At 38.9% G+C, this 22565-nt stretch overlaps 1 protein-coding gene across 1 annotated transcript in view; it reads right to left on the bottom strand.

Moving 5' to 3' along the window:
* Positions 1–1855: 1855 nt before the first annotated feature.
* TINAG (tubulointerstitial nephritis antigen) overlaps positions 1856–22565 on the bottom strand; it is a 48070-nt gene continuing 27360 nt past the window's right edge. Inside the window, exons 9-11 of the mRNA XM_068398893.1 lie at positions 19231–19336; positions 3035–3080; positions 1856–1966 (exon numbers count right to left, since the gene is read on the bottom strand). Coding sequence (XP_068254994.1) covers positions 1856–1966; positions 3035–3080; positions 19231–19336 — 263 coding nt within the window. The remainder of the gene's footprint in view (positions 1967–3034; positions 3081–19230; positions 19337–22565) is intronic.

The raw sequence follows: 22565 nt of genomic DNA on the forward strand, positions 1-22565 counted from the left end.
GATGCTAGAAAGATCTCAGAAGCAAATCAGGAGTAGCAACAACCACTGACAAAAGTAAGAGCTACAGCGGTGCAAACCAACTTGAAGTTGAATGAAACAAAAACCACCAGACTTGACAGGATATGTTTTTACAGTATGTTTTTACATGGATATGTTTTTACACTTCAGAGCTAAATTCTACTTTTTTGAAATCTTGACATTTATGGAATCAATACATACCAAGAGGTTGGGAAGTAGCTGTGTAGATAGTTCAGTGTATTTTCCTCTCAAGTACTGGTTTAGCTCACTAAACCTAGAAAAGTTACTTCTCTCAGAGCACTTAGGTCTTCTAAAATTGCTCGTGTTACAATTTGCTATAAATTTCAAGTGATAAAGGTTTTTGTGTCTCAATTCAGTTTATTGTATGACACTAGAGGCCACAGAAGAGCTTGTTGTACAGCAGTATAATACTAACATTTTAATAACAGTTCTTTCAGTAGTGATGCAGTAGGAAAAGCTATTACTCCTTTGCTGATGACATTAGAAGTCAAGGTCTTAATTTTCTAGAAAGAATGAAGCATAGTCTATTAAAGACACTGAAGGTGTTACTGGAAATTCTTTGTTCACTGGAATTTCATAGCAGCTTTTTTCCCCCCACCCATTTAACATGTCAGGGTTGTTTCTTTCATAGATAATTTTATGACTGATTCCTGTTGACGTCTGGCCTTTGGATTAATTGAAACTAAAAGGGGTAGAAAGTAGTTAATTTCTTCTTGTATCAAGAGTTGCAATACCTGTATTTTAATTAACAAATAAGCAAAACAGTCCTCAAGCCTGTCAAGATTTGTAGCAATGCTGATAGGAAGGGGTATATGCCAGCAGCCTTTTTCTTCAGACAGAAGCAGCTACTGGAGCGTTAGGAGTGAAAGGGGCTCTGGGTGTCTTGTCTGCACTAATGATCGTGCTGGCCAACACTGTCAACTGTGCCTGGACTACAGATATGTCAGTGGAGACAAAAGACAGAAAGTTTTTTCCATCTTTATCCATTGAAAACAGGCTTTTCGGAATGGTGGCTCATGTCTGTTCCCAGGTTAAACACTGAGTGGAAGGTAACAGTTCAGGAATTAGTCTAGGCTAGACTTAATTGAGGAGAAATTACATTTTCTTCTTTGTTTTTCTTTAATTAAACAAATTATTAATATTGTACATTTTTAATTGTGGTTGTGGGAACAGGAATATACTGTTTCACTGCAAGTAATTTTTGTATTACTTTAAATGCATCGACTTTGTGGGATCTACTAGTAAAAAATTAATTTCCTGGAAGAGATAATGATACATAGATACGACTTTTCTAAGCTAGGATAGGAAATAATTATTCTGCAACAGGTTCAGAACTCTATTTACATTTCTTTGGAATTTTTTGTCCAGTATGACCACGAGCTGCCTGAGCCAACTCTGTGTGGAAGAGGACGTAATATTTCTAAATTGATTTATGACCAGAGTGTGTATTGTAAAGAGATTAATACGAACAATGTAACTCCATTTATTTCAGGCACTGTTGAATCAACCATTAGTAATATAACAAAGTAGTAATGAGATGTAAATAACAGAGGAGGGAACTTCCTGCTCTGTGAAGGAAGTTTCAGAAGTCCTGCATACAAGTTGCTATTAGTATAAAGGAGTGTTTGTACCGGGTGAGATCTGAGAGTGTTGTGATGGCTGAGGTGTGTTCAAGTCAGGAAGCCCTCATGAGCCATAACAGAAAGAAAGGTGACTTACAGAGCAGACATTTTTATTTCTCTAGAAAGACTCAATATGCAACAATGGAATAGACACACAGAGTATGGTACAATACAATTAGAGTAGAAGACTATGGCTATCCCAAAGTAGTTAAAATCAGCTTCTCAATATCACACTCATTTTGTCCACGTAGAATCCTAAAATAACCATTTTCTCCCCAAGATTTTCCCCAGGAATTTGCAGCAATCTAAAGAAAAACAAAGAGGAAAACAATAAATTTTAATTTTAAAATAGTATTTAAAAATGCATGGTATAAAATGCAAAATGAATCTTTTGTGTTAGTTTCCTTTTTAAGAAACAGTTTCTCAGATTTCGTGCACCGAGAATCAGAATGTATCTTTTCCTGATTTCTAATCATTTGTTCCTTTTTGTTTTGATCAAAATTTCAGTTCCAAAACCAGGGTTAATAAAAACGGAATACTGTTTCTACAAGGCAATTTGATAAATTGAAGCAGAAATCATTAGATAATTCAACTATTGGCTGGAGAAAGTGGTCATTGAAACAACAATGGTCAAAATTCCAATTACAGCTAATCTGTTAGAGATACTCAAGATATGAAAAAGCTGTCTTTTAATAAATTAGGTTTCATTCAGGTAGCTATTTACATATTGAGCAATTTCATTTCTAATGAAGTCAGTAGAAGTTTTGCCCTAGGTGTCAGTGAAACTACCTACCATAAGCCCTGCGATCAGCTATGTAAACTCCAAATTACCTGCTGCTGGACACAGGAATAATAAGATGAGCTGTTAATCATAATCAAAGTGATAAAATCTGACTTACTCTAAATGGCTGAAAGCCAATGTTCGATTATTTTTTTTTGTGATAGCTGGATATCATTTGCCAGTACTGTTCTAATAGATAGCTTGTCTTTTCCAAATGTTTTAACAAATATTATTGATTACTTCTATTGAGCCTCATTTGCAGGCATAAAAAAGAACCGAGTCTTCATGGGAAATTTGAATAACATTTGAGGATTTGAATAAGGTTTGTGTGTAGTGTGTAGGAAAAAAACACAGATATAAGTGAAAGATCAGGTGAAACAGGCTTTGAAATTGAGGTAGATGATGCTATAGCTCAAGAGTCAGCATGACGAAAGTTGCCAGAAAGGGAATAGAATTATGCAGGAGACTTTAAGGTGAAGGGAAAAAATAGTTGTGGAGTGAGAGAATGAAAGGAAAGAAGCTGGTTTTAGATAATTTGTGTTGTAGAGATTTTTTCTTCTGCCTCAAAACACAGTGATAAGGATTCACTTACCCAAAACTTCTGTTTCTGTCCGTTTTTATCAGTTAATGCTCCCCACCTGTTACAAGAAATGGTACTAGTGAGACCTTTGATGCATATGTTCATATTTTGTAGCTTTAAACAAGCAACCAGAAAAGAAAATCTTGTCTTAGTTGTCCTAATACCAGTATCAAAACAAAGCATGACTGATTGATAGATGTCTCTAAGTTTAAATAAGAAACTATGCTGCTGATGAAAATGAAGTTAAGTATCCTGTTAGCCATAAGCCAAATTGCCATTAGGGACTACAAAAACTTAACACAGGTGTAGTTTAGTTTGTCATTGCAAAAAGCTGTTTTCATTGACAGAATCTCTCCTCTGGAGAGCTTGCCAGCTGAACCGAACTGAACTGTACAGGAGTATTGAAATTAATGTGAACGCATTTCTTCAATTCAGCTGACAATCCCTAGGAACATTTTTGTTAAAGATCTCATCCAACACCTTTACAAAAACAGCTGAGTTGGGACTGAAAATGTTCCCAGATTTCTCAGCTCAACTCAAATTGCTGACAACCTAATCTGTTTTACTGCACAGTGTGGGGGAATGACCTGCAAACTTACTGATGAATCTTTGAGAACATGCTAAATATTGTGATAATATCTATGAAACTACACAAGAGATTACTCCTACCTGCCAGGCGATAGGACTTTCATAATTATGTAGTTGTAGCTGAACTACACGGTGCTCTGAGTTATTAAGACTCACTTTGTATATATACAGGGCAGAGGAAGTTCCAAGGCCTCTTGGTTGTAGTTCATCATCATCTGGTTGTAGGTCAATGAGCAAAACTGCACTGCACACCTTAGGTAGCTAGGTATATATGGTACTTCTACTGATTGCTTAAAGAGCTCTGTCTTGTTTTGCATTTATACAATGAATGCTTGTCTAGTTACTATTCACAAGACGTGATGCTTGGGTGCCTATAAAAGGGCACAAATAAATAGAAACCCAAAGATATGAATTTTTACAGGTTTTTTCATAGTATAAAGTTAATCCTAGAGTACACAGAATGCCATTGACAGGGTGTTTATTGGTGTATAACCCACCAACACCACAGATTTGAGCTGTATTTGCAGTGCTCCATTCACTTTGAAAGGCACCAAAAATATGACGAGAAATCACACGCTGTGATTGGGGAAATCAGGATTTTTGTGTCATCTTTGTAAAAAAAATTCCACAGCCACGGTGGCTTCAGCTCTCCTTGGTTAACAGTGAGCCCTAATGCATGTAGAATACCTGCACTTCCAGCCAAAGGAAAAAAAAAAAGCAAGACAAATTGGTGACTAGCAGAGAGGTGAAGTCTGGATTACAGTAGCAAGCACAAATTGTAGCTACTGCTCATAAAATGCAAGGAATCACAAAAACAATGTTGATCATAATGACTATTGTATGTAATTGTTGTTTTTAAAAAAACCCAAGGATTATAAATAATCTTTGCCATTTCTTTGCCAAATATATTTCAGATGCACTGTCATGATTATAAATTTTTAAAAAAGATATAATAGGCTATCTGATTTCATATCAGATTCAGACTTATTTCTTTCCTCATGACCATTTTTCTAAAAAAAATTACATCAGCTGCAGTGTGAAAGTCCATTATTTACATCAGTCTCAAAGACAGAGGAAAATTGACTTGAATTTATATTCATGTATTCCTGCATTCAGTACTACACATTATCTCTCCCAGTTGTTTGAGCAGGATGGTGACCAATCAGTTCCTGAAGACTCACATTTCTGTGATCAAATATTTTTCTAACATCTGTTAATTTCTAAAAAAAGTCAACTTCTAGTTTCATATACTGATAGGAATTTACTGATTCTCAGACATGTTTCTAAATGGAAGAAAACTTAGAAATCAAAATGGAAAAGGATCCTTTTTTTTATCCTTGACAATAACATATCCATGAATGTAATTTCCTAGGTTTTGTTCCATCATAGTCAGATACAAACAGAGGTACTTGACATATGCGTTTTATCTTACAGTTTAGAAAGAAGAGCTGCTTACTCAGTAATCCATGCCCATGGGCATTCGTCCAAATACTCGAAATTAAAATACATTAAATTAAAGTATACAAGAGTGCAGCCAGCGAGTCAAGAAAAGTAACTAATCTGGGTCAAGAAAAGTGACTAATCCCCTTTATTGAGGACCTGCCGTTCCATCTAGAGCACTGTGCCAAGTTTTGGGCTTCCCCATACAGGAGAGACATTAACAGGCTGGAACAAGACCATCAGGAGTCAACTGAGATGTTTGAGGTCTGGAGCACATGATATACAAGGAGAGGCTGAGGGAGCTGGCTTTGTTCAGCCCTCAGAAGAGGTGGCTCAAGGGAGATCTATTTGTTGTCTTCTGCTTTACAAAGGGTGAGTATAGAGAAAATACAGCAGACTCTCCTGATATATGCACAGCCAATGGTCAGAAGATGACAGTCAGTTTTCAGCAAGGGAAGCTGCAATCAGACATGAGGAAAAAAGTATTTTACAAGAAGAGTGGTTAGGGACTACTGAAGTGAAAGGTTGTGGAATATCTGTCCTCAGAGATATCCAAAACTCAACCTGAGAATCCCCATGAACCTTAACCGTGAAGGTGGCTCTGCTTCAAGCTGGGGGATCGAACTAGATGACCTTCAGAGATCCCTTCTAATCCAACATATTCAATGATCTAAGCAACTTGATCTAAGATGTCCCTGACAATTTAGGGTGCAGAGAGTTGGACCAAACAACTTCCAGCCTCAGTTAGTCTACAGTTCTATGAATTATTAAATTTTGTATTCAATGTATAGATTTTGTGTAACAGTTAAATAACTAAGTATACTAATAGACTGTGATAGTGCAAGTGATTTTCCCATTTTTTTTAATGGCTGCAGTCTAAAGAGCAGATAATAAGGTGGTTTACTGTTTACTGATCAAAACCAGTCTTGGGGTTAGTGTATGAATCAGGAGTAGGACTTAGCAGGAAAGGTGGAATGGAGTGTCATGTCCATAGATGCAGCATCTTTACTGGCAGCAACTGTGACATGAGGTCCTAGGCCTGTTTACCAAGCCTTTCCTAAAACTCGTCACGGTTTGTTCAGGCTTGTTCCAAAGACTGGCTGAGATTCACCAATTCTCATTTCTCCAGGCTAATGTGCTTCTCTCAGTCTGAAAAAGCACTCAGCTGTAATGGAAACAGCTGTTGTTTTGTGAACCACGCTCTATATATATTGTTCAATGATGTGGTATTTGTAGCCACATGCCAGTTTGATTTGACATCTTGCCTCTGGGAATGAATGCCAGCTTCATCAAGAGAATTTCTGGGGACTTCTTGGCTCATTCATACTTATATACCTTCTGAAGAGGTATATAAGCAACTCTTATAAAAAGTTTTCTTGAAGCAACTCTTCCAAAAAACTCCTAAGTGGAAAGTGTTTCTGCAGTAGTATCTTTAGGAAAGGAGGACATATTTTCTAAAATAGATTTCTCAGTTTTCTAATTTGATCTTTGCAATTTCTCGTTTCCCCTTTTCCTGCCTATAAAGTTATACTTCCATGCTTTTCATGATTTCGTCCTTACTGCATTGTAGACCTTAGCTGCACCTATTAAACATGTTATGTCATCCGAGCACAGCTTCCACTTTAAGCTTAATTTAAATTTAGATTCCTCAGAGAAAACAAATCTCTAAATATCCTTTCTGTTGCTAAGCCAGGCATATGAGGGTGAATTTTCTGAATTATAAAGAAATATATGATATAAATGAATAATATTATGTTCAGTTTGGATTTTAACTGCTGTTTTACTTGCTACTGTAAGTACTACTCCTTGAAATATGAACAAAGACTGACTGAGAGGAATTTGTTAAAACGATCAGATATTTAGTAATCTGAAAATAAATTCAGAGAAAAATGTTAATGTTCTAAAACTCTTAGCCATCCACTAGACTGAATAGAAACTGGATGGCACCTTATTTCAACAATTCAGAAAATGGTCTTGTTTTGATGGAGTTCACGTCCTGTGTTTTCCTACATAGATGGGACTATACACATATCTTTTCCTGAAGCTGGGTAATCTTTGAGATTTGACTTCTTTATTTATTTCATGTTTTAAAATAGACATTTGTGGCAAAAGTTTATTCATTAATAAATTAAAAAGGAGCCCTCATGGAAGACACTATGGGAGTAAAAAGTAACCTGGCATATTATTGATAACAACCAATAGTGCTAAGTGGTTGCAATCCAGATCATTTTCCCTGGAGAGTAGCAGCTCAGAGAAAGTGTTGATTAGTCCCTCAAAATCTTCAAAATGAAAATAAAAACAACAAAATCGTATAACTAGAAGTATAATCCTGAAGGAGCTAAATAAGCCATTGGGGCTTAAAAGTGAAACCCATATCACTCACTTCTGTCCCAGAAAAGTGAAAGATCTGTATAGATTATGAAAGGCACCAGTCATACAAGGATATTATCAATCAATGCAAATTTTTGCTTTGGGTATACTGTGGAAAAATAGAATATATAATAGTTCCTTTACAATATTTATAATATTATAATACAAAATATTTAATATAGTGTACTACAGTTTTACTGGTCTCTTCTGAGATTTAAGCAGTACATTGACATTATTATCCTTAATATAAATGTTAATGTCAGAACTGGAATTAGAATTTGTCTTTTTCCTGACAGTCAAACACTGTGGGATTTAGTTCAAGATTAAGATATCTAAATGTATGTGTCCCACAGTAGCAAACAGAGTATATTGGGATCCATTCACTTGCCTAAATGCAGGTGTCTAGGGCTGTTTGAGATGCCTTAGCGTTCCTGAGACCTCCACATGTTTCTGGCAAATGTGACAGAGGACCCTTGAGACATCCACATCCTTTTGGAGACACAGCCAAGTGGGAAGCTCTTCCCACTTCTGGTAGCACCAAATATTTGTATGGGGGTGACTAATGGATCCAGGATCAGTTGTAACTCAGTTGTCCTCCAGTCTCCACTGACTTTGTTGACTATATCACCATCTCTGTGATGAGAATTTTGGTTATCTAGTACATCACATCTGCCTGAATCTCAAATTGAATCCTGACATAATTAATTGCCTACTGAAGCATGAGATGAGCAAAGGAGAAGACTGGAAATTATTCAGAAATATACAGTGAATAAAGCGTTAGAATGGGAATCAGCAGACAATAGAAGGTATCATCTTCCAGAACTACACAACTGTAACACATGATTTCAGAATAAATGATGAGGAGAATTAAGACATTACGGACTGAAGGGCTTGGATTCTGTCCATCTTAAACCGTCAGGGATAAAATCAAAGAATTTAGAGAAGCAGATAAAATTATCATAATAAACAACATGGAAATTACAGTTCTGATATATGTCAGTTTTTCACAATATAGCACAAAATCATAGATGCTACCGTTTGACTGAACAAAATTAAACCAGGAATGTAGTGTGTTAAAAAGGCTGTTGAACTAATCTGGGATGAATTATTTTGACTATAAGTTAAAATCAATGGGAATTAATAAATGATTGTCACTACTTCATAAAAAAACTATAACACTTTCCGAGTTGTTAGGTGATATAATTTCCTTAATGCAGTCACAGAATCACAGAATCAACCAGGTTGGAAGAGACCTCTGGGATCATCGAGTCCAACCGTTGCCCTGGCACCACCCTGCCAACTAGATCATGGCACTAAGTGCCATGTCCAGTCTTTTCTTAAACACATCCAGAGATGGTGACTCCACCGCCTCCCTGGGCAGCCCGTTCCAATGTCTAATGACCCTTTCTGAAAAGAAATTCTTCCTAATATCCAACCTGAACCTCCCCTGGTGAAGCTTGAGGCTATGTCCTCTTGTCCTATCGCTAGTTGCCTGGGAAAAGAGGCTGACTCCCACTTCACTACAACCTCCCTTCAGGTAGTTGTAGACTGCAATAAGGTCACCTCTGAGCCTCCTCTTCTCCAGGCTAAACAACCCCAGCTCCCTCAGCCGTTCCTTGTAGGTCAGACCCTCCAGACCTTTCACCATCTTGGTTGCCCTCCTCTGGTAATTTTGTCAATATTGTATCCCCTCCTACAGTTCTTTTTCTTTCTCTGGCAGTTCCTACTCCTGAGAACCTGTAGTTCATGTAGTCAATGTAGTCACGACCAATTTTTCCTAAAGTAGACCTGTCCAAACTACATGTTCCTAACTAATGACATCCCGACCTCGTTGAAGGTGATCAGAAATTTCCAGTGTCTCCAGGGAAGCCAAGGCCTGGGAAGTTAATAGATGTGATAGTGAGCAGCAAATTAAACATGGAGTCTGCTTTGGGTATGTTAACAACATTAGAAAAAAAACACTAAGAAACTGGGATTAAAAGTAGGCAAGGTCATGCATATTTTGAATAAAGAATTATATGGTGTATGGCTGGATCGCTACACTAAATCCCGTAAGTCACTGCTAGGAATAAAAAGAGCAGCAGTAACAGGTATTTGTGTGACAAATTGAGAAAAGAATCAGTCAAAGTATATAGACACTAACAACCTAGATGTGTGTAGGGCTCAAATGCCATGCAGAAAGAGAAAATGAAGTGTCATATGTTGTTCTATAGATAGAACAGGGGGAAGAAGTCCAGCAAAGAAAACATCAAGAAAAAGTATCCCAACAATGAAGTAATTTAACTCCCAAAGGAATTAGTTCCCAAGTGGAAATGACAGAGGCTTAAAAGTGAGCTGACACTTTCTTGGACAGCATCCATTAGAGAACAACATTACATTTTCTGGAAGATGACCAAAATAATCTAATAACCCTTTTTTGTCTCTTGCTTTTGTGATTATTCCAGCTTGATATTTGCTCCAAATGAATGACATTTCAAAATCAAACAGATGCTGGACCTTATTACTCACAGAGACAGGGAATCTGTTAGGGCTATTTTTACAAAGTTTTAGACCACTAATATCCCCACCTTTGGTATTTTTAGGAAAGGCTTTCAACCTTACCCCTCCAAAATTTCCATTTTTATTAAGAAGAAAAAGAAGATATATTAAGGAATCATTAAGGAGGCGGTCTACCTATCAATTACCAAAAATTGTTTTAAAAAGGGAGTTTTATTCTGTGTGACAAAAATATTCTGGAAGAAATACACCACTTAGCTTGTCAAAAAAAACCATTATGATCGTCAATCAAAAATAACCTTGAATAAAAAGAAGTAATTTCACCAAACTACATTCAGTACTCTTCAGGAGAAAAAGTAAACAAGGTATTTCCATTTACTCAAGGGAAACCAGCTCCAACCGACTCTGTAAAGAGAATTCTGGTGTTCTTTCAGATAAAAGGATGAGTACTTGTGTGCTTCCATAAAAGGATTTTCATAATTTTGTGTCCAGTTTTATATAGTAGAGGCACCTTAGCTGTCCTTTTTAGTAATAACTTTCCCTTGATATTAACTCTGTAGGGAGTAGGCCCTGAATGCACAACACTGCCTGACAGTTAAAAAACTAAAATATGGAGACTGTTTCAGTATTCTTCCACAGAATGGAAATTGGTTTTGTTTGAACATTTCCTAGTTTCTTTTTTCAAGAAACTGTATCACTACAATAAAAGTGGACTTCACAAGAGAAGTATGAAGAAAATTTTCAGAAAAAAAACATAGTAGTTGATAATTAAATGATACTGAAGAAAGCAGTAAAAAAGCTAGAAATTCAACATAACACAACAAAAAGGGTTATCAGTAGTGGCTTCAAAACTGGAGTGTTTTGTAGGAGAACAGAAACTAGATTCTAGCGTGCTTACATTCAGCTGTGTAGGTAAAATGCTGTTAGCAAATACAGCAAAAACATCTGAAGAGTACGAAAAATAATATTATACAAACTGACTCCTTAAGACTGAAGATGTCAACTAAAAAGAAATAAGGCCTTAAGAGTAAAGAAGAATGACAGGTCTCAGATCTCAAGCTTAATTCCTGCAGATCTGTCGATGTTAGTGGAAGTCAGTGCTTTGCGTTAACCGAGAAGTTATATTGTTTACTGAACACCAGTGTTCTAGGAATCAGCATTCTGCATCATCTTTCTAACTTCTGCCATATCTATATCTAGAGCAGACTCTTCTCACATACTGACAGTCCCTATCTACAAATTAAAAATACACAAACAGCAAAACACAATTTTAAATCACTACTGCAATTTGTTTTTCAACCACTTCAACTCACGGTTGCGGTTTCCAAGTTATATAGTTTGTAGGTTGAATGTTGGATTCACTGATATCACTAGCAAAACTCCCAGATTTACAGGAATAAAGCTAAGATTTGTCTCTGATTTGTTGTTTGTTTGTTCGCAATGGCTCCTCTCTGTCTTTCTAGGGTGGGGGTGCATTGAAGATAGGATTGTGCCACATCCTATCTTTGCAGACAGAAGCAATGGATTTGTTAAAAAACAGCATACATAGAGGACATATAAAGGAAACATATGTATTCTGTTTTTAAGGTTATGATCTTTAATCATATTTTGTTTTGTCAGTTTTTTCCTAATTTTCTTGTTCTTTCAAATATTTTCACTTCCGTTAACTTCTGCATTCACAAGGATCTTCAGGTCAAATAAGACAACTAGAAAACATTATATAACTTCCAATACAACCACAACATAAACTTAGAATAGAATATTTCAGTTGGAAGGGACCTACAACGATCATCTAGTCCAATTGCCTGACCGATTCAGGGCTGACCAAAAGCTAAAGCATATTTTTAAGGGCATTGCCTCTTAAACACTGACAGGCTTGGGGCATTGACCACCTCTCTAGGAAGCCTGTTCTAGTGTTTGACCATCTGCTTGGTAAAGAAATGCTTCCTAATGTCCAGTCTAAACCTCCCCTGGCACAGCTTTGAAACATTCCCACACATCCTTCTGGATACCAGGGAGAAGAGATCAGCACCTCCCTCTCCACGTCCCCTCCTCAGGAAGCTGTAGAGAGCAATGAGGTCACCCCTCAGCCTGCTTTTCTCCAAACTAGACAAACCCAGAGTCCTTAGCTGCTCCCCATAGGACATTCTTTCCAGCCCTTTCACCAGCTTTGTTGCTCTCCTCTGGATGCATTCAAGGACTTTAACATCCTTCTTAACTTGTGGGGCCCAGAACTGCACACAGTGAGGCCACACCAATGCTGAATACAGTGTGATAATCACCTCTTTTGACCAGCTGGTTATACTGTGTTTGACACACCCCAGGATGCAGTTTGCCCTCTTGGCTGCCAGGGCACATAAACCATGTGATTTCCACAGTTATATATTTAATGAGATATTTCTGACCCTTTCCATCTCTGAAAAAAAAATGCTAGTGATCAAACAAGACTCAGTGAAGTCCAAAATCATCCAATTCAACTTTCGGAAACTGAGACATTTGAATTAGGAAAAGAACCGCTCTGTACTATCAAGAGAGAGGGATACCTCCTGAAGAGAATTCATCCCACTTAACTGCTGACCAAAATCAGCTCTAACAAACTGGACTAATTTGTCTTTAATACTACATTTTCTACGTAGGCATTGCAAATTTGCTGTCACCATACTGGCCAATCAATGAAATCTTTTGGGCAAAAATACCGTCTTCCCACAGACTATATACACACAGCAATAGGATACCAAGATTACTTGGTCCCTCTCATCTTGACCTGATTTATTTTAATACCAAAGTTCTGCTTTTGTAAAAGGCTCACAGTACCTCCTTCTCCAGACAAAAAGAGAGTGGGACAGAAATACATGTGGTCTAAAAATTTTATCTCACTTTCTTCTCTGGACTTGGTTGTATAACTGTCATAATGCTACCAGACAAAAAAGGTATAACTATTGCAGGTTATGTCATGTCCTATTCTTAGTGCTGTAACACAAAATCCTAGTACCTTTCAAAGACTAGGATTTTCATCTACTCAATTAGACAGAAGTTTAGTTCTTACCCTTTTATTAATAAGAAGAAGTTTAGGGTCACTGACTAGTGTTCGCCATGAGACAAAACTTCTTAGAACAGGGTTGCTGGAATTTCAAACTATGGTTTTGCCTGGAATTTTCAGCATGAGAGAAGTATCAAATTATCAGTGAGTCAATAGTAAAATCATTCCCACAAATCTACTGTAATGAATTATATGGGAGACAGTCTCATGGATTTAACTGCATGAATCATCAGACACTGTGAAGCTTTTCCCCATAATCTAACGTATTTCTCTTTGCTGTAAAATATATTTGGGTGTTGCTGTTTAATTTTTAAACTAGAATATCTGATGTTGATTGTGTGACAATAATAAAGTAGATATTTTTTCCCCCATGAAAGAAAAAGAGAACTCAATGCAAGGTTTCTTTAGTCAGGAAGAAAATAATTTGGGTCATGACTTTCAGTCGTTCAAGATGTTGTTTGTTTGTTGTTATTCTGAGACTAAGCTCAAGTGAGGACAAGTGAAGAGTAAAATGAAGAGAAAAACAGTGTCTTCAAAGCCAAAACCTAGATGTCACTAATAGTCGTCACTGGTATCTTTTTTAAGCCTTTGGACTTCACAAGGTGAGTCATTTAATTGTGTATTAAATATTAGAGTGCTGTTGCTCTGTCTGGCTATCCCCTCAACACTAAACACAAGTTTTAGGCTCTATCATCAATTTTATCTCCATTAGTATGGCTTTTTGTGTTAAGAAACATTCAACCAATGTTTTTTCAGGGCATATATGTTTCAGTGTCATTTAATCTGCTGCACTATTGAATTTAAAGCTTCCAGTGAATCATTGATAAAAATAGAGAGGAAAATGTGTTTCCAGCTAATGCACATCTCTCGGTGTCCTCTTATGAAAGTCCTTTGTCATTCTGAGCACCTTCCAAACATCTGAAAATCTATCTTGTTCATGAAACAGTATCTAAGGCTTTTAATAAAATTATTCTTGTCCCCTTCAAGCCTTAAGATGACAGTCCATAGATTTGATTGTAGCCGAAGACTTGGGCTTTTGCGGCCTTTCTGAATTTTTCAGTGTCAGGGGATCAGCAGATACAGCTTTTTGAGTGAAGGTATGGATCAGATATTGTAGCTTGGCACTGATACTGAAGTGATGCAGAGGAAAGAGTCTGAGAGAAGATTTGTCTGAATGGGCTGCAAACATAATGATGGATACTTTACTTCACTATGCCTAACTTTGAGAAGAGATATATTTGAACTAGAACCATAGCTATTTAAGCCAATGTACTTCCTCTATGCTGAATAGACTTTGGCATCATTACACCATCAAGAAATCTGCCTCATGTTTTCTTTCCCTATGGACACTACCTTTCTCTTCTGTCATCTTTTCCTAGATGAAACTAAGAAAGCTGGAGGAGCAGAAGGAAAAGAAGATTAAAAAAAAAAAAAAAGATGCACCAATTTTACAGAGAATCTGCTAAAGAATAGACTTGACAGGTTTGTTCAGCAACTCTAGCTTAAATGTATAGATGAGAGATAAATCTGCTACCAAGTTCATCTTTGATGTGAGTTCAGTCTACATTTTTACTAAGAGATAAAGATGACAGTTTCACATGTCATTTCCATCATTCGATTCTTAAAATAAGAGTGCTGCTGAAAAAGTGAAAATTACCAAACTCTGACCAATTTGTCTTCCTTTGTCCCACTTGCCATTTACAGTTTCATTGTGCCTCTTTACAGGATCACAGAATGGTTAAGGGTTGGAAGGGACCTCTGGAGATCATCTAGTCCAACCTCCTGTCAAAGCAGGTTCCCGCAACCATGTTGCACAGGGTTGCTTCCAGGTTGATTTTGAGTATCTCCAGAGAAGGAGACTCCACAACCTCCCTGGGCAGCCTGTTCCAGTGCTCTGTCACCCTCAAAGTAAAGAAGTTCCTCCTCATATTCAGATGGAACTTCCCATGTTTCAGCTTGCACCCATTGCCCCTTGTCCTGTCACTGGGCACCACTGAGAAGAGTCTGGCTCCCTCTTCTTGACACCCACCCCTAAGGTATTTGTAAGTGTTGATAAGATCCCCTCTCAGTCTTCTCTTCTCCAAGATGAACAGACCCAGCTCTCTCAGCCTCTCCTCATAAGAGAGATCCTCCAGTCCAGTCTTTAGCTTGTTTTCATTCCAGTGTCATTAAGAGTTGTAATTGTATGTGTATATACACATAGATCCATGTATGTATGTGTATGTATACACAAACATACATATGCAAGACATTCTGAAGATACTATCCTACTATAAATATTAAGTACCAGACAGTCATTTTGTTTTTGAGCTACTTTATGATGCCTTTACAAGTGGCATTCCTCTAGTCTAACCTAGATATTTTGATGTTAGCTATGTAAGTCTGATGTTACCCCACATGTCCTTTTATAGTCAGCAAAGAGAAATAAGATCCAACAAAGCAATTCAACTCACCTTAAGATAGATACCTAGGACAGAGCAGATGAACGGCCATGGAAGATAAAGAGAACCACGGCTGCCTAGCAGAAACATAGGAATCTAACTTTTACACATCAAAACTTAGCTGTCAGGAACCCAGTCTCCATTACTCACTTCTTCTACTTACCTCCCTGTCTCTGGAATACAGACAGAGAAACTGCTTGAGAGATCCTACTCCCTGTAAATGTCAGTGGGGTCAGTCCATCCTGCCTTCAGATTGCTGAAAGCCGTATTTCACTGTCCACAGAGACCATGATCAAAACCAAATGGTCTGCTACCTGCAATGCCCTGCACCTGGCTGTTCCACATTTTTCTCTCCTGCTTCCATGCTGTTCTGTCTTTTCCCATTCTCTCCCTGAGTCTGAGGTCACACAGTACCTCACTGGAGAGACACTTATAGTCCTATCAGAGCTGATTTTATAAATAAGAAGCCTTCGAATGATAGAAGATAACTAGCAATTTCAAGTTGCAGAACAAGGAAGCCAGTCAATGCATTTACAATCCTTATGATCCAATGATCAGTTAGGCAGTTTATATGTGCATTTCTGGTTTTGTACAAATAGCTCTTGCAAACTTCACCAAAATTTATTTCCATTTTATGACTCAATCACCTTATATGTTGTACAATTCATGGGCAGTTTAAGGCATTCTCAAAATTGTTTCGGAGAGATTGCAAATATCAATTCAATATGGTCATTAATTACAATGGCTGCCTTTTACAAATATTGAATCTCTTTTACAGAAGGGGTTATAAATAAAAAATCAGACTACAATAAACATCAACCCACACAAAACTGCTTTTTTTCCCTGTGTGTCAACATGTCTCTGCTACTTTTTCTCTCTCCAGGAACCATCTCTGCCAAGCAGAATGCAAATAATCATCAATATTTTTATTCAAAGTTCAACTTTAATAAGATTCTTTCGAGTTTTTTATTTAGGTCAAGGAGTTTGCATTATCCTTTGCTCAAAAAACCCCACCCAATCTATATATGAATGGCAAAGAACTTATACCCTGGCTATATATTATACATTCAAATTAATTCAAACCAATGAATGATATGAAAAAGTGATACCTTAATCCTGAAGACATTAAAATCTATACAAAAGAGCGTTTTAGACTTCATAGTGCAAAATCACATTTTATGACTGGATTTATCATTGCTAGAAACTCAAGTGCACCTAGCCTTGGCCTCAAACAACCTCCAACTAGTCAAACTTGAATTCAGTTTTTACAGTTAAAAACCTCTGCAAATATCTTTATATGGCATAATCTCAGAGATCAGAACATATGCATTAGACAATAAAAGGATGGGTAATTATTTTTATTGTTGGATCCATTGGATATTTCAGCAATGTTCAATTAAAGTTAGTAAGTAAATGCATTTCCCACATATTAAACTCCAAACCAGGCTGAGGTTTCTTAAATATCATCGCCTTCAGTTTTCTTCTTTTTTCCTTCACTTCTCATGTCCTTCTTCAGTATATCAGACCATTTGACTTTCCTCCTACTCAGTGTTTTGCACTGACGATTCAACACAATCCTCTTCAGGGAGATGCTGGTCTCAGTCAAGGCACTCAGTTTTTTGCTGACAAGTGGCTCCTTGCCTAAGGGCTGCTATCCTTTCCTTGCACAGCCTACCTGTTCCCATTTAAATCACCTTCTCCTCTCTCCCACCTCAGCCATCTCTTTGTCCCCCTGTGACATTCTGGCTTAATCACTCACCTCAGTAGGTTATTCAGCATATTTTGGGGCATTGTGTCTGAGGGAATAGCTGTCATCACCCTACGCTTGCGTCAAGCATGTTTCATAGCACTCCCAACCCCTGCACTCACAGCCTCACAGCAACTCATCCTTGAACTGAGGTATTCAAATTGTGTTGAAGATTTTACTGGTTTTGTTGGTTTCTCATGGCACTTCAGATATACGTACCTTAAATACATGCACATAAACCAATACATACTGGCTGTCGTTCATAAACATTTTTTCCTAATTTGGTCCTCCATTTTTATGAGCTAAATTCCAGTTTCTCTCTTTCATTGCTTCACAACATTCACTATAAGCATACTTTTTGCAACAGTATAAGGTCAAGGATGGTCTCGCATAAGCCTGCTGCTTCTCTTTGCTGCTGTGCCACTATCAGGCACACTCTTGTAACTCATAGCCAGCAGTTTCCACAACCATACGCATTTCCATGTCCTTTACAAGGGTATCTTCACTAAGACCACAAACTCAAAATGCACTTTATTTCGTGACTTTATTTTCTTGAACTACATGTTGCAGATACTCTCAGTAATCTTCCTAGCACAAGCCTGAATCATTGTTTATTTGATATTCTAGATCACCTATAAAATATTTTTTTCAGACTCTCCAGTCATTTCTCTGTGTAACTACTCACCTGGTGATTTAGTAAATTCATCCTTGCATATTCCCTCCATGTCAAAGTATAAAGCCCTGTGGTGTGTTCTGTATTTCAGGTGTATGCATTATTAGATACTTGTGATCTTATAGTGGCGCTGGTCTACATTTGAGTGGAAATCCACTAGTGTAGTATGCACACTCTTCTGCAGCAGTTTCAGTCCTGAGTATGTATACCTTGTGCATCCCAAATAAAATCAGCAGCATCCCAGCAGCAATTGATTTGTTTGGGGCACAGAGAGCCCAGACTGCTGTGCCAGTAAGTTGTGCTTGTTAATTAGGAGGCCACTGGCAATTTTTATGTTTCCATTTACTTTCTGCTTGGTGGCATGTTTGGAGGAATTTGTGTCAGTTTTGTTCACAACTTGATGTGTACCTTGAATATTTGTGAATACTCAGCAAAACATTTTATGCTATAAACCAGTATATCTGAAGTTTTAGAGGAAATGTTCAAGTAGATTACAGAATAACAGAATCAACCAGGTTGGAAGAGACCTCTGGGATCATCGAGTCCAACCGTTGCCCTTACACCACCCTGTCAACTAGACCATGGCACTAAGTGCCATGTCCAGTCTTTTCTTAAACACATCCAGAAATGGTGACTCTACCACCTCCCTGGGCAGCCCATTCCAATGTCTAATAACACTTTCTGTAAAGAAATTCTTCCTGATGTCCAACCTGAACCTCCCCTGGCAAAGCTTGAGGCTGTGTCCTCTTGTCCTATCGCTAGTTGCCTGGGAGAAGGGGCCGACTCCCACTTCACTACAACCTCCCTTCAGGTAGTTGTAGACTGCAATAAGGTCACCTCTGAGCCTCCTCTTCTCCAGGCTAAACAACCCCAGCTCCCTCAGCCGTTCCTCGTAGGTCAGACCCTCCAGACCCTTCACCAGCTTGGTCGCCCTCCTCTGGACTCGCTCCAACACCTCAACATCTTTCTTGAAGTGCGGGGCCCAGAACTGGACACAGTACTCAAGGTGCGGCCTCACCAGTGCCAAGTACAGAGGGACGATCACCTCCCCAGACCGGCTGGCTACACTTTTCCTAATAGAGGCCAGGATGCCATTGGCCCTCCTGGCCACCTGGGCACACTGCTGGCTCATGTTTAGCCGGCTGTCGATCAGCACCCCCAGGTCTCTTTCCGCCAGGCCGCTTTCTAACCACTCTTCCCCCAGCCTGTATTAAAAGACAATAGGTCTATATCTCTTTCTAATGCTCTCTAAAATTCTCAGATACGTGAAAATGAAACAACGATGATCTTATGTTGGGAGCTAAGAGTGCTCCACCTCTGATAGTGAAACCTCTGTGTTCCAAACTGGTCATTAACATTTTACTACATTCATGACTGGCAGAGGAAAAGGGTAAAAGAATATGCTTTACTCACCCAAGGAGTTTGACTGAATGAGTTTTCCATTTAGATCCTGCTTTCTGGGAGTGTCTATAGATTCCCTCTTTGTAAAGGAAAAAATCTTCATACACTTTCATTATAGCTAAAAACAATAGGAAAAAACAGCACATCAGAAAATACTGCTTCTATTCTCGTTTGCTCCTTGCATTTTATCAGTGAGATTTTTGTGGTGTGTTGGACTGCGTAAGTGTGCTTTGTAATTACACTAAATTCACTAATTGCTCAGAAGTTCCATGCTGTGAGTGAACTGAGGGAAATATTCCAACAGAGTTCTCTCAAAGGTCTCTTGTCAAGTTAATTGGGTTTCCCTGTTGTGGCAAGTGCCTGCCATGGACTTCTTCCAATACAGTAAGAAGAAATATTGCCTTGTGCAGGCTTACATAAGTTTTTTCAGTTCCAGCGAAATCCAATTCAATAAAACAAATCTCCTCAAGGATCATGTATAAAATCCTCAGTTCTGACAAGCATCTGCATATTCAAGAAAAGTATTTAACAGACAATGTATATCCTGAGAAATATGGTGGAGTGATATGTGTGCCTTTTTCTGAAACTCAGATAGAGTTCATTAAGTACACAGTAATATCCTTATGGAAAACTAGATTGTCTGTATATATGTTCATCCTGACTTTCAGCTAAAACTGTGGAAAAAAAATACTTTGTGTCCATAAAAATGTAAGGCCAAAGAGCTGATGAACTGGAAATTTTGTGCAAGAGAATGAAAATTACAATTTGCATTTTATGTCTATTCATTATTTCCTAGGAATATCATTCTGTGTTTCTTTTCCACATTTGTTCTGCCACTTTAGTACCATTTACTTTGCTATATGGTGGGCTACTAGATCCAGAGAAATGAAAATATTTTCCAGGTCTACATTACCTTTAGATTCCAGTGAATCAAGAGCATTAAATATAAGCTTAACTCCAACTTACTTTTAGCTTATGATTTTAACAGTCTTAGGCTGCCACGCAGCTTGGAACATGAAAATTAGTGAAATCCAGCTTCCTAGAGTCTTACACCTTGGGAGTTCCATAAAATAGAAGTTTCACTGACCATTTTTATGTGATTGGAGCATTTATACCATATGTACCTAGCATAGATCTGTGTTATCCAGAAAGGTGAGCTCATGCTGCAGTTTTTTCTGTCTGGCACACTTTCAAATTTCTTTTTCCTAGCTGAATATTTTCATAGACTTGAAGGAAATTAAGTATCTTTACAATCTCTTGGCCTCTATCATACTTGGCTGAAAACAGAAATGAGCCCATTTGCCCAGGAAACCTGGCTAAATATATACTTTTTGCTAATGAGGTCGCTCAGATAAAAAAATGTATGCCGATAGCAACGCAAGGGGAATAAGCAGCCATGATGCTACCTAGGTGGCAATGAGTTAAATCAGAAAAAAACATAATACTTTTAATGAATAATGTTACAGCTTCTGCCACGCTGCCTGCAGAACCAGAGTTCACCCATGTTGACAGCAACAGACCAAGTGGAATATAGCACAAACTTTATTCTTGGTTTCTAACTGTAAGCTCAGGACTCCATTAGAGCCCTCTGCAAAGGTTTCCCCCCTGCCTCTGCCCCCAGGCTCACCAGTGTATAGAGCTAGGAGTGTGACTCCTGCGGATGTCCCTGTACCGCTATGTAAAATGCCAGCTGTTGAGGTCTGCTGGAAATACAACATGGCAGAGAGGAAGCAATCTAGGAGGTTCCTCGAATGTGTGGAGGACAACTTCCTCATGCAAGTGGTAAATGAGCCCACTAGAGGAGGGGCCCTGCTTGACCTGTTGTTTGTGAACAGAGAAGGACTAGTGGGAGATGTGAGGGTCGGTGGCCATCTTGGGAGTAGCGACCATGAAATGTTAGAGTTTTCGATAGTGGGGGAAGTAAGGAGGGGCAAGAGTAGAACTTCTGCCTTAGATTTCCGGTGGGCAGACTTTAGCCTGTTTAAGAGGCTGGTGGACCGAGTCCCTTGGGAATTGGTCCTGGAGGGCAAAGGAGTCCAGGAAGGCTGGACATGCTTCAAAAGGGAATTGCTAAATATTCAGGAGCAGGCTGTCCCAGTCTGTAGGAAGACAAGCCATCGGGGAAAAAGACCGGCCTGGTTAAACAGAGAACTTATACTAGAACTTAAGGAAAAAAAGAGAGCCTACTTGCTCTGGAAGAAGGGTCGGGTAACTTGAGAGGTCTATAGGGACGTGGCCAGGTCATGTAGGGAGAAGATTAGAAGGGCCAAAGCTCAATTACAGCTCGATTTGACTGCTACAGTCAAAGACAACAAAAAAAGCTTTTACAAATACATCAACAACAAAAGGAGGGTCAAGGAGAGCCTCCACCACTTGCTGAATGAGGAGGGTAGTGTAGTGTCAGGGGATGAGGAAAAGGCAGAGGTGCTCAATGCCTTCTTTGCCTCGGTCTTTAATGTCAAGATTGGTTGTCCTCAGGAGACTCGGCCCCCAGAGCCTGAAGTTAGGGACGGGGGGCTGTGTGAACCTCCCATGATCCAGGAGGAGACGGTTAGTGACCTGCTGTGCCAGTTGGACACCCACAAGGCTATGGGCCTGGATGGGATTCATCCCAGAGTAATGAAGGAACTGGCAAATGAACTTGCCAAACCACTCTCTATTATGTACCAGCAGTCCTGGTTAACTGGAGAAGTTCCAGCTGACTGGAAATTAGCAAACGTAACGCCCATCTACAAGAAGGGTCGGAAGGACGATCCAGGGAACTATAGGCCTGTCAGCCTGACCTCGGTGCCAGGCAAGGTGATGGAACAGATCATCCTGAGTGCCATTACACGGCACATGCAGGACAATCAGGGCATCGGGGCCAGCCAACATGGATTCATGAAAGGCAGGTCCTGCTCAACCAACCTGGTCTCCTTCTATGACAAAGTGACCCACTTAGTAGATGAGGGCAGGGCTGTGGATGTAGTCTATCTAGACTTCAGTAAGGCATTCGACACTGTCTTCCACAGCATCCTCCTAGACAAACTGGCTGCCCGGGGCTTGGATGGGTGGACTCTTCGATGGGTTAAAAACTGGCTGGCTGGCCGAGCCCAGAGAGTGGTGGTGAATGGGGCAAAGTCCAACTGGTGGCCGGTCACTAGTGGTGTCCCCCAGGGCTCAGTTCTGGGGCCGGTGCTGTTCAATATCTTTATAGATGATCTAGATGTAGGGATTGAGTGCACCCTCAGTAAATTTGCAGATGACACCAAGCTATGTGGGAGTGTTGATCTGCTGGAGGGTAGGAAGGCCCTACAGAGGGATCTGGACAGGTTAGATAGATGGGCCGAGACCAACGGCACTCATGC

Source organism: Nyctibius grandis, chromosome 1, assembly GCF_013368605.1.
Source record: "Nyctibius grandis isolate bNycGra1 chromosome 1, bNycGra1.pri, whole genome shotgun sequence".
Classification (NCBI taxonomy): domain Eukaryota; kingdom Metazoa; phylum Chordata; class Aves; order Nyctibiiformes; family Nyctibiidae; genus Nyctibius; species Nyctibius grandis.